This window comes from Lampetra planeri, chromosome 5, assembly GCF_965212315.1.
Source record: "Lampetra planeri chromosome 5, kcLamPlan1.2.h2, whole genome shotgun sequence".
In the NCBI taxonomy this organism is placed as follows: Eukaryota; Metazoa; Chordata; class Hyperoartia; order Petromyzontiformes; family Petromyzontidae; genus Lampetra; species Lampetra planeri.
Window position 1 is genome coordinate 7,274,102 of NC_136111.1, and position 19,115 is coordinate 7,293,216.

General features: G+C 50.8%; 1 protein-coding gene across 1 annotated transcript; it reads left to right on the plus strand.

The window, feature by feature from the left end:
* The first annotated feature begins 193 nt into the window (after window positions 1-193).
* SLC30A2 (solute carrier family 30 member 2) lies at window positions 194-14,653 on the plus strand. The gene is made up of 6 exons (XM_078594279.1): window positions 194-359; window positions 4,065-4,218; window positions 5,655-5,871; window positions 6,318-6,423; window positions 8,510-8,644; window positions 14,035-14,653. The coding sequence occupies exons 1-6, from the start codon at window positions 242-244 to the stop codon at window positions 14,178-14,180; spliced, it is 876 nt and encodes a 291-aa protein (XP_078450405.1). The 5' UTR covers window positions 194-241; the 3' UTR covers window positions 14,181-14,653.
* Window positions 14,654-19,115: the final 4,462 nt, after the last annotated feature.

Genomic DNA, 19,115 nt, shown 5'->3' on the forward strand with positions numbered 1-19,115 from the left:
TGGTGAGATAAAAAAAAACGTTTAGTTTTATTTGTGTATATGTTTAAAGTGATTTGTTGACCTGTCCTATACTTTGTACTTCTATCATGTTGTTATAATATTTGTTGTAACGTTCTGACCCCCCCCCCTCCCCCTTACTGGATATCTGTGGAAAAGAGCTTTATAGCTCATCGGATTCCTCCTGTGTCAATAAATACTCTGATTCTGAACAGGCGGCTACTTGGCCGGCAGCCTGGCCATCATGACGGATGCCGCTCACCTCCTCACGGACTTTGCGAGCTTCCTCATCAGCCTCTTCTCCCTCTGGGTTTCCTCCAGGCCGGCAACCAAGATCATGAACTTTGGGTGGTTCCGAGCAGGTAAAAAAATAACAACAACAACAACAATCGCAGTAAGACACAGGGTCGTTGCACTAAGTAATGACAATTTGAACGATTTCTGTGACTGGAGCTGACGCGTTGACTGGACTACTACCGCTCCCGTCGCCGTCGTCACAAACGTTCTCACGTCCCCCGCGCCTCCTGATGTAGCACGGTTGGCTATGTAACGGTGTGCGAAGGAAGTTATACATACAGTTGCTCTGCCTATTTGTAAACGTTGCCACAGACATGATACAGTTGTTACCATCCATAATGGTAGTCGCAGCCTCGGAGGATGGAACACCCAATGGATAATCGCTGCTGCTCTTTCAATGTGCAGCTAGCTCTTTTTTTTTCAGAAGTGACCTGGCCATTAAATGATAGCTCAACAAAGTGGTAATGTATAGCAGCGTGTTTCTAAATGTGGAGGGGGGAAAAACAGGAGGGACCCGATGGGGAAAAAATCCACACGAACACCGGGGAGAAAATGCAGACTCCAAATATGCAGGCGTCGAGGTTGGGATCGAAGCCACGATCTCCTGTATACCGGGCGAGCGAGTTAACATCTCTCTCTCCCGGTGGCGCCGGGGGCACATTCCGACTGGTTCGGACACATGGACACAAATGTAACTGTAACCGGGGTCATGGCACAACGCCTCCCGAGGGGGGACATGAAATGCAACAAAGTTGCGTGGATACACAAACATCAGTCGCACACTTTTTGGCTCCACGGTCACATTCCTCACATTTCAGAACTTTAACCCTTTTTGTCCGATAACATGAGGAATTGATGTGCGAATAACAGTTTTTTGCTTGTTGCGGGTGTATCGTGTAACATTGCTTACTATCGGGCTTATGGAATTAGTGAGCCTCTGGATCGTCTACATCAGCCCACGACCCTGTCCGCGGCAGACCTTCACAACATGCAAAATGGGGAAGCCGTTGGACAAGAAAGGAATTACTTTGGACGTCGTCGTCAAAGAAACGGGACCAGCTGTTGAAATTAACGCACCGATATTCACGCAGCACCCCCCCCCCCGCCTTGAATACGAGTATTTGTGTGCTATTCCCAAGCAAAAATTATTCGTGAAAAATGAAATAAGTTCCCGGAGAGCCCCTCTAGAGGATTCTCGCTGGAAAAGTCCCTCGAGTTTTCTCTAGTGGCGACCCCTTTTGGATAAAGCGAGCATTTGCAGGGCTGCGCCTTGTGCCAAACAAACCAGAACATCGTAATTTTCAACAAGACCCCAAGCGATTTGTTCAGGGGTTGGAAAAAAGAAGTCGCGCATTACCGCACAAAGGCTTTAAAATGTGAAGAATTTTTGAAAAATGCCGACAAAACTATCCATCGTGTTTATCGGAGGGAGATTGTGATTTGGTTGTTTTCATTCGACAACAATAGTAGCCGTTACAAACGTAAAAGTATGCGTGTCTATGTATGTTGAACTTCTTTGGCACCTGTCCTAGCGAACCGTGCTAATCTGAGGTGCTGGGAAGGATTTGTTGAGGTATTTTGTCGATTACTTTTTGCTCAAGGTCCGCTTCCCCCCCCCTCCCCCGTTCGGGATGCGCTCACTACAACGGCAGTGCCACGCTTATCGCTGATTGCGCAGTTATTCGATAGCGACATGGGCAATAAACGTGTTTCAGATAGCATGGCTCAATGGGAAAATCTCCTTACGCTCTGCATATCAAGATGACATTCGGCTAATAACTGTGCACTCTGCAATGTGATAGCCGGGAGTTCCAAGAAACTGCAAGACACCAAGGCAACTGCATATCGGTTTTGTCATCATTGGCACTCATCAGTACGGTATAGCCATCGCTGTCCACTCAGGGGTGGGATGATATCCCAATCCCTGCTCCTGCCCCCCCCATTACAATCGACAACTTCTACGGACAAACGTTGTGATGAAGTATGGTCAAATATGTCTCGTGGCTGGCAAGATTTTGGGAGGCATTTTCCCCAAAGCAAGTAAGTAGGTTGACACAACGGGTTGCACAAGTACACCTGTGTGCACGTGCCTCAAGGTTCATGGCCGCGGTATTGCGGCAACTCAAGATTTTTCTCGTTCAATCTGGAACTGGGTTACCGACAAATAGTGACGCGTGAAACCAGCGTTTTGCCAACACTGGGGATTTGCGATTTTTTTTTTAAACGCCACTGCTTCAGGTTTTTTTTCGTTGTTCTTTCCGCTGGCCACGAGTTAACATTTTTGCAAACTTCATGAATACGTTCACATCGTGGATATACAGGTGCAAGACACTGATGAAATGCGGTGCTGTAAGTTTGAACTTGTGAAATTTGGGCTTGCATAAACGAATGGCTTTAGAGAGGGCCCCTCCAGAAATCCCTCTCGTGGAAGCTCTTCCACCACCAGAGAGGGGTTGCGTGGCTTAATTATTGCGTCGTAAGTGTAATCATTTGTTCGGCTCGACGAATTGGTACGTCACTTCGGTCACGCACAGCGCCTAATGGATTGAGGGTCATTGCCAACGAGGGCGGAATGCTTTCAAGTTATTGAAGCGTAAAGGAGTCATTGGGAGAATTGGCCCGTCTCACCATTACTGGGGCTGCCCGACCAAAAGTCAACGGGTGACGGACAGATGACCTTCGTTTATGACTGGGTAGGCCCAAATGTATTTCCTCATTCGTGACCCGCAAAACTTGGCCTGGAATCGTGGATCCTGGAATTGCAGCATTTCGATCCCACTCCACTCCTGAACTTGTCCATCGCACTTACCCCCCCACAGTAAACCCACCCCCACACAATGGGAGGTCACTCCTCTTCCTTTGCTGCTGCGACTGCTGATGATGATGTCCACGTGGCTAATGAGACAGTCGGAATTGTTAGCTTCACGTTTAAGCCTTGTCTTGAAAACTCGCTCTCTTTGAACTGTCCGCTACCCCCTGGCCTTGGCCGTTTAACATGGTTCTGTTTATTTCCCTGCTTTCCATACACGTGGGATGCGTTTGGATCTATGGATGAAATGTGCCTTACAAATGTACATTGTTATTAATATCAACTGCGCTTGGTAAAGTTTGCTCACCTGATCCCCATTACTTGACTACATTTCTCCAGTTCTCTTATCATTACACTGGCTTTCAGGTCTTGAAACGAGTAGAGTTTAAGAGCCTTCCACTAGTTTTTGAAGCCTTGCATGGGCTGGAACCACCACCATATGTTCACGGGTTAATTAATCGTTAAGATCTGCAGACTTCGCCCTTCTGTGTGTACCCCAATCCCAGCTGCGTCCCTGGGGTGGGCGGGCATTGTATGTGCGCCACGGTTGTGGCATTCCCTACCGTTCGTTTATTTATCCGATTAATGTGGATAATTTTAAGTCTCATCGTAAAACACATCTTAAGTCATATTCTTGGGGTCTTTCGGTAAAGTCACTTAGATAGATTAAAAGAAAATAACAAAATAACCCAAAACTACGACGATTCGATGGCAACACAAGCGGTCGTCATAAGGAAAAAACTATCTATGTGACTTTGCCAAAAGACCCGAAGAATACGAATTCCTGCAGTCACGAAAGCTTTAAGTCAAGATTTACATCTTAAGTCGGTTTATTATATGTATCTTCTCCTTCTCTTTCGGCCTTTCCTTATTCTCACAAGGCGCCTTGAGACATTAGTGGAAGGCGCCTTACAAATAAATGTTAATTTATTATGATGGTTGTGCGTGCGTGCGTGTGCAGAGATCCTGGGAGCACTGCTGTCGGTGCTGTCCATCTGGGTGGTGACGGGCGTGCTGGTCTACCTGGCGGTGCAGAGGATCGTGAGCGACGACTTCAGCATCGACGGAGAGGTCATGCTCATCACGGCCGCTTGCGCCGTCGGCGTCAACATCATGTGAGGACCGGCCGGTCCCTTTTTTTTTTTTTAAGAACGCTTTACCGTCCGGCGTTGCAGAGGTGCGCAAAGTGAGCTTGGGGCAGGAGACGTCACTCGTGGGGGACGATGGTCGAGGGCTGCGATCAACGACGGAGGGGCAGCAGACGCGTTCGGGAGGGGAAATTATGCAACCGGTTCTTGTGCCGGTGCTGGGTGGGATGTGGCATTGCGGGACGGTGGGAGATTGCGAGGGGCGAGGGGGAGGCCCTTCATCCAGCAGTGGATTGACCATGGCTGATGATTCTAGATTTGAAGATTTCGTGACTGCAAGGATTCATACTCTTAGGTTTTTTCGGCAAAGTCATGTAGGTAAAAAATTAAATTAAAAATAATAAAAGTAATAATAGAAATAAAATAAAATAATAATCACGACGTTATGGAGGCAACACAAGTCTCCGTCATCAGGTGGGACCGTCACAGCTAGATTTACTGTATCAAGTGACTCACTTGTGACTGATGACGGAGACTTGTGTTGCCTCCGAAACGTCGTGATTTATTATTTTATTTTATTTATATTATTACTTTTATTAATTTTATTTTTACCTACGTGACTTTTACCGAAAAAACCTAAGAGTATGGCTGATGATGGCGATGGCATGGGGAAGGCCCCTCACCCAGCTGATCAAATAGGGCTGATGGTGATTGGCTCAAGTTGAAAGCGATGCCTTGGTTCTGGGCGTCTGCCTGCCTGTCTGTCTGCGTCACGGAGTGCCCACGATAACTCTCGTGGTGGGGATGTATGTTTGTATGTTGAACGATCAAAGATGAATGAAATTATAGGGTGAAGTCGTGTTGCCATTCGGGAACAACCCTCTAGAAAAGCGGCTAAATTGAATTTGAAGAGTGTCCCAAAATCTGGCAATTAGAAAAAAACAGTGCTTAAAGTATTCGCCCTGCTAGCGAAGGCGCTGGTGACATGCACTCACTTGGCTCTGGTGAATCACCTGACTATTTTTGCACTGCGGTGGCGAGATGTTAACTACCTTGCCTGGTATACAGGAGGTTTTGGGTTTGATCCTGACTCCTGATGCCTGTATATTTGGAGTTTGCATGTCTCTCTCCACGTGTGCTCGTGGATTTCCATTTCGGGCCTCCCGGTTTTTCACTCCACATCTAGAATCAACTTGCGTTTAGAGGATCTGGCTGCTATAAATTTCCCACGTGATGATAAGTTGACCTATCATTCGTGGCCAGGTTGCTTCTGAAAGAGAGCTCTATCGCTTGGTGGGCCTTACCTGGCAAAATAAAAAATAGTTTTGGTTTGAGTTTAGCATATGGAGTCGGTCTTCCAGGAGGATATGGGCGGGGTGGGGTGGATGTGTTTGGGAACGTGAGAATGTGGGAGTCAATATGCGCCCATCCTCCTCGCGTGTCCCCCCCCCCCCCTTTCGCAGCATGGCCGTGACGCTACACCAGCCAGGCAGCTTCCACGGCCACAGCCACGGCGGCGGTGGTGGCGGCCACAGCCACAGCCACGGCCACGGCCACGGCCACGGAGGGGGTAAGGAGAGCGAGCAGAACGTGAACGTGAGGGCGGCATTCATTCACGTGCTGGGCGACCTGCTGCAGAGCCTGGGCGTTCTCATCGCTGCCATCATCATCTACTTCAAGGTGCGTGTGCTCGTGTTTGTGTGTGTGCGCGTGTGTGCCCACGCGTATGTGCGCCACACTAATTGAACCCGGCGACCCGAGTTCGATTCACGCTCATGATCAATAACAGTGAGGAATATTCGAACTGGTCCTCGGCCTCCCCCAGGTCGACTTAGCCTCAAATGAGTACCTGGTGCTGTGTGTAAACGTCGCCACTCGGGAGACAAAGGTGGTCGGGCGTGGTGTTGGCCACCCACCCCCTCGCGTGCCTTGCCGGCCGTCATAGGTGCTCGCTATACTGGTCCCTGCCATATGAATATAGAATTTGCAACGCTGGCCTAAAACCACCCACGATGATGTACACCGCACGCCACTCAATCAAAACAACGGTTGCGTTTTGGGGCACTGCCGTTCTTGTTGACTTTGTTGACGTGCAAATCTTTTTCTTTGTCTTTGTGCTTTGACAGCCAAACTTGAAGATAGCCGACCCGATTTGCACGTTCATCTTCTCAGTCATCGTGCTGGCCACCACGATCAGCATCCTGAGGGACGTGCTCAGGGTGCTCATGGAAGGTGCGTCTCTTGCGTGCGCGCGTGTGCGTGTGCGTCCGTGCGTGCGCGCTGATTGGGGAGCAGTAACGTTGCGGTCGGCACACTGCGCTACAAACCCGGCGACCCGAGTTCGATTCCCGCTCACAGCCAACATCAGTGATAGATTATCTGAACCGGTCCTGGGCCTCCCCTAGGTTGACTCGGCCTCAATTGAGTACCTGCTCCAGTGTGTAAACATCGCCACTAGGGAGACAAAGGCGGTCGGGCGTGGTGCTGGTCACCCACCTCATGTGCTGTGCCGGCCTTCATAGGTCCTCACTACAACAGCACTTGCCCCAACAGTCTGTTTAGTCTATACTCGGGGATCTTTGTCTTTGTAGCTGATTGGACTTGCCGATGACAGGTACCAGCAGTGTTAAGATCGGCCTCCCCTGAGGATGAGGTTCGTGAAGGATGCCGCGGTGGAGTTGGAAGCAGTCGCCCTCCAACAACAATGGAGGGCCGTGTAGTGCTGAGCGGCTAAGACGCAGAAAGTTGGCACAGGCGGTGCAATCTGCCAGTTGGTCACCTCATTCAAGACATGGTACCTGGGTCTGTTCTGTGACCACCTGCCAGCGAGCTTTCGACACTTCACGTGGCCTCAAAGTGCACCTAGCATTGCACCAGCGGCGTGGTGACGTTACCACTACTTGGTGATGAACGGTGGTGGTGGTTGTTGTGCATACGTGCATGAGTCTGCGCTCCTGCCCCCGTTAAGCCTGCCCTTTCACCCGTGTGCTGACTTTTGTAGTTGTTTTTATTTAAATCGGATTCTCTAGTCAAGTCCGAGTCTGGGGAATTCACTCAGACTTTGGTAGAGAGTTGTAGCCATCGCTACACCAATAACTGTCGTCGACTCAAACGGAAAATGCTTTTGCCAACTCATATTTTCATCACAAAAATTCGTTGACATAATGAACGCTGTCCTGCGGGGGCTGGTGCATTTAATCTGCATTGGTGTTGGAACAAAATAGTTTTACAGAGGATCTGACCCAGCGGTAGGAGCTGACCCAGCAGGAGGGGCTGACCAGCAGGAGTAGGTAGGGCATACTATCACAAGTTGCTCGGATTTCTCACATTTCGCCGCCACTGCGTTTGGAGGCCGTGTGCCGTTACAACGTCGCTATCGTTAGCGCTAAAAAGCGCGGCTGCTTCTTTGGAGCCCGCGATCACGATGCTGTCGCAGAGAGAACATTTGCTCGTGTGTTAGCTGGGTTGGCAACCACTTGGGTCGTCGGTGTAATAGACCGAGAGTCCGGACAACGTTGATGCCAGCGAGTGCAGCTTCAATTGGGGCAAAAGTCCCCTGGCAGCCCGTATCGAACTTACCGGTGACGGTTGGGCATCGGGGGATCAGTTACGGTGACATTAAAATCGGACCCCGCGGTGTTGTGTGGTCCACTTATCTCGGCCGTGCGCGTGTCTTTAATGATCACTCCACCCCTCAATAGCCGGGTTACAAATTACATAAAAACTCGAGAGGCAGAAATTCTAACGTCACATCATGAGAGCGTGCGCAAACAATGCGTGGAGAGATGTTGTTGTGTGATCTGTTTACTGAAACCGGCGCCCTCCCCCACACCGCCAAATAAGCACGTGAAATTGTAGAAAGAACACGTTTTTAATTTCAAAGCCCTCTTGAAGTCTCCTACGGGGAAAGCGGTGGCGCAAGGGGTTTGCGCGCCGCCCTAACGAACCCGGCAACCCGAGTTCGATTCCCGGCCACGGCTAGCGTCGGTGGCGAGGTAATATCTCAACCGGTCCTGGGCCTTTTCCCACCCCACTCCTTCAGCAAGCTACACTGACCAACGTGGTGAAGTATGATCAGAAAAACTGCCCATGACTGACACAGCGTGGGGGTGGGGGGGTAGGCTTTCATTTAGCAGTGGATTGACAAAGTGGCTGTCAAAGAATGGCTTTATTACAATTCTCTCGCCAAATCGCTGTCCACGTGTTGCATTCTTTAACCCTCACCTGCCCTGCCACACTTTCTCCCATTTCTCTCCAACCCACCCCCCCACCCTTCCCCCCCCCCCCCCCCCACCGTTCCTCGTCACCCCTGACGCAGGGACCCCCAAGGGCATTGACTTTAACGAGGTGAAGGCATCGCTGCTGGCAGTGCCTGGGGTGCGCGATCTGCACAGCCTGCACCTCTGGGCCCTCACCATGAACCAGCCCGTGCTGTCCGTGCACATCGCCATCGGTGAGACTTCAGGGATGGTGGGGGGGGGGGGGAGATGTTAACTACCTCGCCTGGTATACAGGAGGTCGTGGGTTTGATTCCACGTGGATTTTTTCTCCAGGCCCTCCGGTTTTTCCCTCCACGTTTAGAATCAACAAGCGTTTAGATTGTTTTGCTGCTATAAATTTCCACATTATGATAAGCCAGAATATTGAGCCATCATTTGTGGCCAGGTCTCTTCGGAAAAAGAGCTACATAGCTCAGAAGACCTTACCTGGTAAAGTAAAAAATAGTTAAGTTTTTAGTTTGGCGGCATTGGGGTGGCCTCTCTGAACCCCTTCCTAAAATTCCGGTTGCGTTACGGGGAAGAAGAATATCTCACGATATCGGAGGAGGGGAGACATGCGTGTGTGCATGCACTGTCTTGAAGCGACGTCTTATTATGTAACTGGCAACAACTGGCACGGAAAGTACTTTCAGATTGGCTAGGCGAGAGCCATCTCGGAGAGAGATGGACTATCCGGGGAATACCACGACGGGTGGCAACGCCAGCCTGATTGTGCGTTGGCCGCGTATCTTCCGGTGCTGCGATTCGTGAATAACAATTCTAATAAAAATAGATTCTTAGTCCCGAGATAGATTTCATAGATCGCATTAAGTACTTGAGAAAGAGACTACTAATTATTGAAATCGTTTTTAGTTTCGGAGGGAACGCGTGGATTAAGCGGAGCTACACACGAACAAAGAGCTGCTTCCAACACGTTACAGCGGTACCAGCGCAGCAGCAGCAGCAGCAGCAGCAGGAGAACATCCTCGTTGGGTGATTGTGGCTGGCCCTGCCGGGCGTAGATACAGGGAAAGGGACGCTTGATGTCGTAACTAGCGATGGGTTACGACACAGGGTGTCCACGAATTTGGGCTCATGTCTGCACATACATTTTCTTTAGAAAACGAGGTTCATAATGAAAAGGCACGTGGTCCCGCACCAATCTCACTGCACTCGTAGAACGTCTTTTTATTGTTGCCCTTCCTCCTCCCCCCCCCGTACGAATACGGAGCCATCACTTTCACGGCATTCATACAAATGATCCACTTGTTATCATTGTTATTATTACTCTTTAGTTCTTTCGGTAAAGTCACGTAGGTATAAAATAAAATAAATCAAGACGTTTCGGGCGCAACACAAGCGTCCGTCATCGGGTGGGAAAGCACGGTCTGCTGCTGAGGCAGACTGTTTTAAAACCTTTTAAAACAGTCTGATGACAGACGTTTGCGTTGCGCCAGAAACGTCGTGATTTATTTGATTTTATACCTACGTGACTTTACCGAAAGAACCAAAGAGTATGGATCAACACACTCCAGCGTAAGAGTTGCGTTCATCGGCCATACTTCGTCGTTGGATCCTCCCCTGCCTCTGCTCGCGAGAAAGGGGGACGGTTAGCCCTCGTATCTATTGTTGTGCAGCCAAGGCGGCGCTTCTGGTTAGGGGGGTTGACTGCCTTTTTCAGTTGTCGCTCGAGCCAAGTATATATGCTGGGCCAATTCCTCGTGGAGTATTCTTGCATTAAATCGACATTCGGCCCATGGCTGGTTGCCATTTAGCATTCGCCTTCCCCCCCCCCCCCCCCCCAATGTTTGAATATGTAAAAATCCCATCCACTGGGTGGCTCAAGGGGGGGACTAATACTGCATAAGAGACACTGGTTCTGACACTTGCCAAGAGCCTTTGTTCGAACGCTTCTCTCGTTCGGATTTCTTTACTTTTACCTGCCCAGACCCTGAAGTTTGCGACACAACAACAACAGCTGATTCACCTGTCCAGAAAAGCCTCACGGAGTCTCGGACAAAATTAACAGGAAGATCTGGCGACAATCGGATGTTTGGCCAATAGCATGTTTGTTTTAAGCGTTTGGGTGTGAGGTTAAACCGGATTACCCGGAGAGAGAGAGAGCCCACAGAGATTTTGAGAGGATAAAAGACAGATGGGGTCAGCGGCTTATTTGTTTGCACTGCCATCTCTTGGCGACATCATTGCCCTGCTGGCTGGGCACCTCACGGGAACCGATGACCTCTTAAGCAAAACCCGCTGACTGCACGTAACAGAACAAGACTCGGCGTGACCGTTGCGTAACACATGTGCGAGGGTCAGTGGGCGCACCCAGCAGCAAATTGAAATGAAGACACTGCTTTTGGCGAAGACACAAAAGGTTGCTTATAAATGAAGTTTGCATCGTGGGTTATTAAATGCATTTAATTATTTATAACTTCACCCCCCCCCCCCTGCCTTCAACCTCCCCCACCAACCCCCGCCAGCACCAGGTGCGCATCTGATGGGACATGGTATCACTTTCTGAACGCATCACGTCATTAAAATGTTCCAGAATATATAAAAATGTGGTCCCTTCGCAACCGAGAAAAACACCGCGGGAGCGCGTGTGTAAATATTCGCACGCATTTGCATCGCTGCTAAATCTGTGTGTGTGCGCAAGGCCCTGGGGACACAATACGCAAGCACTGCTCTGCGCTCCGTGTGGACCGCTGTGTCAATGTTGCCGGTGCGAGCATCGAGACTAATGGGACCCGAATCTGTCGGGTTCGATTCCAAGACGGTCCGATCCATTCCATGTTTTATCGAGGGTGACACGGTGGTGAGATGTTAACCGCCTCGCCTGGTAAACAGGAGGTCGTGGGTTTGATCCCGACCTTGGCGCCTGCTGTGTTTTTGGAGTTTGCGGTGAAATTTTTCTCCGGGTCCTCTGGTTTTTCCATTCCACATTTAGAATATTCGGCTGCTATAAATGTCCACATGATGAGCCACTTCGTTGAGCGATCATTTGTGTCCAGGTCGCTTCTGAAAAAGAGCGACATAGCCTTACCAAGGTAACATAAAAAAAAATAGTTTTTTTAATGGTGTCTGAGAACCAATTACTCTGCAGTCAACTTGGACCTTGATTATTACACGTTAAAGAAAGCCCTGGAATGGCAGTGCCGCTGTACTTGAGGCTACTTTTTAGACGTTTTGGGTGTTGTACATTTTTTTTTTAAGTTTACATAGTGCATACGTTTACAACGACTCTGACAACGATGTAATGAGAGCCACTTTATTGGGACACCGCCACACTACGGGACTCGAGGCTGCGATCTTGTCTTCGGCCCGTAACTTCCTTGGAACGTCCCCTACCCTGGTGCTCTTCCTTTTCATACCTCTCGAGCCCCCTTTCTCGAATCTTCTGTCACTGTTTTTCTCCGAGCCAATCTCTGTCTGGGATCCTATCTGTTTCGCCCCTAATCTCTATAACATTTATTCCTCCAATCACTCTCAAAGTCTGCCTCCCGACCAATCACCATGGAGGCCTCGTTCCACCAATTGGAGACCTCCTTTATATTTGAACCGTCTTTAGGCTGCACATTGGCTTGGTGAGTGGTTGCTAATTTCGGTCATTACACGTCGTTTAAAAAGATGGCTGCTTGGCTCAGAAGTCTGTTGCTGGACTGCCATTGCTGAGCTCCTGGGTTCAAATCTGGGCAGCTGCTTATGGAGAGTCTGCTACCGGGGCTGAGTAAGTCAACCTTACTCCAGGTAAACCGATGGGCTCAATCCTGTCACCGAATGTTATTTGGTTATTACAGCGCGCGTATTGACCGTAAACCTTACGCGCACGTCCGCTTCGTAGCGAGCGTTCAAGGTCCCGTGGACATCTTTTTTTTGCGATGAGTGAGACAACCTTGTGCCAGTGTCACTGTCCAAATTATTCCAAGTTGGACAAATGACCCGCAAATGACTATCGGAATATGCAGGGCAATCGTCGAGAGAAAGGGACCCCCTTGTGCGAAAACTTGACAGGACCCTCGTGAAAACGGGCCTTGAGACTCGGTGAGGCTTTCCTGGGTAAACAAGCATAGCAATAAAATAAATGATGGGGGCGGGGGCGAGTCGAAAAGGGACAACACAGAAAATAAGCTGCCGATGCCCATCAGCCTGTGCTCTTTACACGATGAGTTGTGACTGCCGTATGTAATTTTACCTCTGCCCGTCTGAGCTGTTAACTCCGGTGCCCATCTCATGTTCAGCATTGCTTTCCATGTGCGTCGCATTTAGACGGCACAAAAATCCCATCATATTAAGTTTGGTGCTCGGTGTTTTTATTATTTTTTTCCCCAAAGCTTTTCAAATAAGGCCGAGGGCGTGAACGCATGAGCTTTGTCTGTCTGATACGAGGGTGGCTGGGTGGGGTTGGGGGGGGAGGGCGGATGTCATGATAACTCATGTACAGGCGAGCCAACACGAACAGAATGTTGGAATAAAGTTGTGTTCCTATTTGGGACGTTCCCGCTAGAAAACTGACCAAATCAATTAAACGAATGCCCAAAACCTGTGGCTCAAAAACAGTGCTAAAATTATTCACTTCTACATCGTCACGTGACGTCATCACGTGACCTCTGCGTCGTCACGTGGTGCTGGTATGGCGTCGTCATACATCGCGCGACTTAAACTAAACTAGAAAACTAAACAATTGTTTTTCATTTCATCAGGTAAGGCCCACTGCGCTATATAGCTCATTTTAAGAAGTGACCTGGCCATGAATGATAGCTCGACGAAGTGGCTTATCATCACGTGGACATTTTTCACGGCCAAATACTCTAAACGCACGTTGGTTCTAGGAGGACACGGAGAAGAATTCATGTGACCAGTGGGAGAGCGATATGCAAACTCAGGTCGGGATTAAACCCAACACCTGCATTCCAGGCGAGGTAGTTACCATTTCGCCAGCGTGGTGGCTTCAAGACTTCATTTCGTTCTGCGGATTGGAAGGTGAACTTTGCGCTAGCTGAACGTTTCTGAGGACAGAGGCATATTGGAAGGATTTAGAGTCTTGAACTTTCCTTATAACAGAGAGATATGCCGACTATGTTTGTTTTCCCTACTGAACAACCAAGAGATGTGCCAGAGCCGTACATAGCTAGCCTGGCAGGGTTCGGGTAGTTGTTTTTTTCATACTGCAGAACCCCGTGCTGCTGACATCACATGTAAGGGACGAGTCCAGGCGCCATACTGACTGACATCGCGCACAACAAACGCATCATTGGCCCTGGCCCTGTTTGGCCCCCCGATCCAGATTTGATCGTCTTGTGAAGTCTTGAGGCCAGCCAATTGTATAGATTGAAAATAATTTCCTTAACCGCCTTTTTTATTTTGAATGTTGTCCTTCCCCCGCACCTCTGATTTTAGCGCGGTCGGCTACGTACGGTGCGAAATAAGTTCAACACACGTACATATAGAGTATCACTGCTTGGTTCATGCTCGGCTCGGCAATTAGCCAGCGGAAAAACGAGTGCTAAAGGGGTTCACGGGACCTAACTTCTGACTGCCCCCGTCCTGCCTCCCCCCCCCCCCCCGTGTGTGTTTCCAGAGGAGTCTGTCGACCCTCACCTCGTGTTGAGCGAAGCGACGATCGCGCTGCACAAGAAGTTTGGCTTCTACACGACGACAATCCAGGTGGAGCGCTATATGGACGAGATGAAAAATTGCACCGACTGCCAGGACCCGAGCGACTGAAACTGTGCGAGTGGAGAGGCCCAGTTGGCCCCCCCGCCGCCCACCCTCCCACCACCCCCCGCGCTCTTCACCACCCCCTTCCCTACAACGCTTCAATAAGAGAATAAATGCGGACGCCATTTTTACAGGAGCAGTAGGCTTCATCGATTTAAAAGCGATTATTACGCAGGAGATGCGGGGGTGGGTGTTGAATTGTCTGCGTTACGTGTCGAGCGCTGCTCGATTTGTGTGCATGTTTGTTGCTATGGAACTGGTTTGCGTAAACTCCACAGCCATTTTGGAGGCGCTTCATGCACCACTGGTAAAATGAATCGATTCTTAGACGGAATCTCGAGAGGTGGGGGGGGGGGGGGGTGAATCGTTATGGGCCATGGTCATAGATAGTGTTAAAACCATAAGATTTTTCTTATCAGATTTTAACATTATGCTACTGTTCTGCCAACGTCACAATGACCCATTTGTGTGCGCCTGCATTCGTTGGTCTGCAGTCCATCTTTGATCGCGTTGTGATCCGAGTGTGTTGTTTCGCACGTTTGGGCTGCGCTTGAAAACACTTTTGGGTCTTATCCTCCAACTTGCGTCACAAATTAGGCCCCCAACTCCTCCTCGGGTGACGTCACGAGATGTTTAATGGGCCCGCTAGTGGAGCAGACGGAGCCGAACCCGAGTTGTTAACCCTGCGGGACTTTATTAACCAGGTCGGCCGCAAGTGCTACGAACCGCAAATGGTTCTGCAGCAATCGGCAAACGCAGCCACCGCTTGTCCAGGTCACACCGTTACTCTTTCCAGCTGCCGTCTCTGCGCACAAGGCGGCGGGCGCCCGCTAACCTGCCCTGCCAAAACTAAACGATAAACTAAACAGTTTTACTGAGCTGTATAGCTCGTCAGAAGCGACCTGGCCACAAATGATCGCTCGACGAAGTGGGTTATCATCATGTGTAATTGTATAGTAGTCGAATACTCTAAACCCATGTTTCTTAATGTGGAGGGAAAAGCCGGAGGACCTGGACAAAAATCCACATGACCACGGGGAGAATGCAAACTCCCAATATACAGGCGTCAGGTTCGGGATTGAACCCACAACCTCCTGTATACCAGGCAAAGCAGTTAACATCTCGCCACCATGGTGCTCATCTCAGGGCAGTCGAACCAATTTTCTTTGAAACGTTGAACACTTTGAAAATAACAACGACAAATTTCGTGTTGTTTTACGATGGGAAACCAGTTTATTCACGGACTGCTGCAAACCCGGATTTTAGCCTTGCCACTGACTGATGTTGCAATTCCGGAGCCAACTGGTGGCGAACTGTTATCTGCCTCACCTGGTAGGCAGGAGTTTGCATGTCCTCTCCTTGGTCGTGTGGATTTTTTTCTGGGTCCTCCGGTTTTTCGCTTCTACATTTTAGAAACGTGCTTTTAGAGTATTTCGCTGCTCGAAATTTCCACTTCGTTGAGCTATCATTTGTAGTCTGGTTGCTTCTGAAAAAGAGCAACATAGCCTTACCAAGGTAACATAAAACATCGGTTTGTTTTATAGTATCTGAGATCTAATTGTTCTGCACTCTGCAGCCAACTCGGACCTTGATTATCATTACAGGTTAAAGTTAGCCCTGGAATGTCACAGTTTTAGTTGTAAATAAAAAAAAAGCTTATCCGAGTGCATACATTTTTTAAAAAGATGGTTGGTGCAAAAGTCGGTTGCTGGACTGTCATTGCTGAACTCCTGGATTCAAATCTGGGCAGCTGCTTATGAGAGTGCTTTCAGGGCTAAGTTGGTCAACCGTACTGCAGGTAGACCGATGGGCTCAGTCCAGTCACCAATGATTGCACGCAAAAAAAAACCCATCGCATTAAATGTATGTTTATTTTATTTGGTTATTACTGCGCGTATTCACCGTGAACCTACTGCGCGCATATTCAACGTGAACCCACTGCGCACATCTGCTTTGTGGCGAGCGTTAAAGGTCCCGCGGGGGGGGTGGGGGAGGGGGGACCTCAAGCGAAAATGTGATTCCGCAGCAGCGAAGCCGTTCTGCCTGCGCCCCGCCACCAACAAACGACAGGGCCGACGCTGCTCTTCCCTCGCCACCCCCACATGAACAATAACAACTGCCATTCGCCCCTAAGTGGCGGTGACATCACCACGACGCTTGTGCTAGGCCATGTGCACCGTTACGCCACGTGAAGTGTCGAACGCCTGCTGGCAGGAGGTCACGGGGCAGACCCAGGTGCCACGGGTCGACTGACTGAGATGACCGAGATGACTGGCTGATGCACCACCTGTGCCCCCTACTGTGCCAACTTGCTGTGCTTTAGCCACCCGGCGCTCCGCACAAAAATCTATCAGCCTCCTACCGTTGTTATTGAGCTGATCTGGCCCATGCCTTCCAATCACTCCAGACCAGGTGCCAGCATCATGGCCAACTCGGGCATTGAAGTCACCCAACAAGATGACTCTGTCCAGAGTGGCCACTTTAGCCAGCACCTGTGACAGGTCATAGAAGGCATCTGACTCACTGGCTTTGCCTGCATCCCTCCACGGATGTTCGTCTTCGGTGGGGGCATAAGTAACCACTCCTTGCCTCCAGTTGATGGGAAGGCGAACCCAAAGTAGCCTGGGGCTTACAGCTTCCCACACCTCACCGCCACGCTCCCACACCCCCTTCATTCTTTTGTTCAGAAGAAGAGCCACACCCTGTTGTTTGGCAGTCTCCTGCCCCGAGTAAAGGACTGTCCACCCCTCATGGTGGCAGGAGCCAGAACCGGTCCACCAGACCTCCTGAATGCCACAGAGATCCAGGCGGTACCGGTCCAGCTCCCGACAAAGGAGTGGCAGCCTCTCCTCCGCAGTAAGCGTTCGAACATTCCACATGGCTACACGCAGTGGTTTTTCGTTTTTTCTGGAGGAGCCCCGAGGGTGAAGATTCAATCTCCTGGCTCCGCCAATTGGGGTTTGGCCAGGGGACGTCAAAAACGCCTGTCCCCCCGGGGCCTCTGGCACAAGCTTATTAGTTACATATTTATGTTTAAGTCGTGGTTTTGTGGTAATTGAAGGTGGGGGGGGGGGGGTTACCAGACCCTCGCACCCGTCCAGAGCCCCCGTTTAGCCACTGTGGTGGTCACTGATGCCATGAGGGGGGAGGGCCAATGGGCATTGGCGGTCACCTGGCCGACAGGTTTTCACCCAGAAGCCCTCTCATGGGACTAATCGTCACGGTTTCCTGAGGCCAGGGAATTGGGCGATCTCCCCCAGAGGCTAACTCGCACCGCGGCGCCGTGACTTGGGTGATAATTGTATGGTCACGACGGGGCTGCCCAGCCACCGCGGGTAGAAAACACGCACGACACACACGGGTCAGCAGGCAGGTAGGGGGGCGGAGCCTCGAACGGCGGGAAAACTGGGCCGACCCTCTGATTGGTAGGACAAATGTGCTTGTGCACCAACGCAGCAGCCCCGGGGTCGTCCCTTTAATGTAGAAGGCAAAATGCGGACGTCTGAGAAAGCAACGGTCCGTGACGGGAAATCCGAGCGATCTGATTGGCCGGGGAGGCCAGCGGATCGGCGCCGAATTCTCTTTGATGGAGAGAACAATAAAAGGCGAGAGAAGGTATAAATAAAGTCAGTCGTGTTCTTAAGTCAGAAATCGGAGTAGCCACCTCGCCCGGCCACTGGATCATCCGTGAGACGAATCTCAGCGCAGTCAGGCCCCAGGAGAACTTCGTGCAGCCTCGCCTCTCCACGGCTCCCCGCACATCCGAGCTGAACTGTGAGTATGCAAGAGAGAGTTGGGATTTAGTGTAAGATCCTAGGAAGGTTAATTCCAAGGAGACGAGGTAGATCTGGTTTAGACCATCGGGAGATAGGTTAGACCTGCCCTGCTGACTCAGACTGATCCGGGTAATAGTAGCTCGCAGCCACGCCGGGAATAAATCGTTCGTGATCGATAACAGCCTCGTGTGGTTTCTACGAGTGTGAGGAAAGTCCGTGGTGGTGTGTGCACGTGCGCTCGCCGTAATGCGTGTGGTCGGTGCGCGGAGTCACGGTAGAAGAATCGCCGCGCCTGAAGGACTCCGCGAGTGCGCGCTTCGTCCTGTGACCCCAGACTCCCGCGCTACATGTGGGCTAACACCCATCCTGAATACCCGCCCCCACAGCCCTTCAAATCATCTTCAATAAAAAAAACCCATCGGCGATGCGTGTACGAGTGACGTCTCGGCCCTCTGACCCCTGATCCCCCGCTCCGCGCGTGCGATTGGTGCGTCGTTCTGAGATCCATCCCGAATACCCGCCCATCCACAGCTCTTTAAACGATCTCCATTACCCACCCACGGTGGGTGCGCGTGTGCGAGCGACGTCATTGCCTTTTGACCCCTGACCCCCCCGTTCCGTGCGTGTGATTGGTGCGCGCGGTCCTGAGAGCGGAGACGTCGCGTTTGAGTGGCTGCGCGTATACGTGTGAGGGCTGTGGTGTGCCGAGGGTCTCCTACTAACGTTGGGAGGAGTGTGAGTGAAGAGCGGGGAATTAATTCCAAGTAGCCGAGTGCCAGCCCCGAAGCATGCCCCCCAAACAGGACCCGAGGACTCGAGGGGCCGCGTCGCGAGGAGAGGAGCCGGAGAGCGTAAACCCTCTCACCGAGAACGAGGAGTCAAGCAGCAGTTGCTCTCACACGAGCGAGGAGCCCGGAGCCCGCAGCCCTCCCGAGATCAGCCCTCCCCCGGGGGGGGGGGGGGGGGGGAGCCGGGGGCCCGCGTCCCCCACAAAAACTTGACAGAACCCTCGTGAAAACGGGCCTTGAGACTCGGTGAGGCTTTGCTGTGTAAACAAGTGTAATAAAAGACTCCGTCAGGCGATGCTGGTCTCCGTTTGTCTATTATTCAGGTTCTTCTCCGCACCTTCACTGGCTTCCTCTCGGACCAGTGTCGTCTCGCGCGC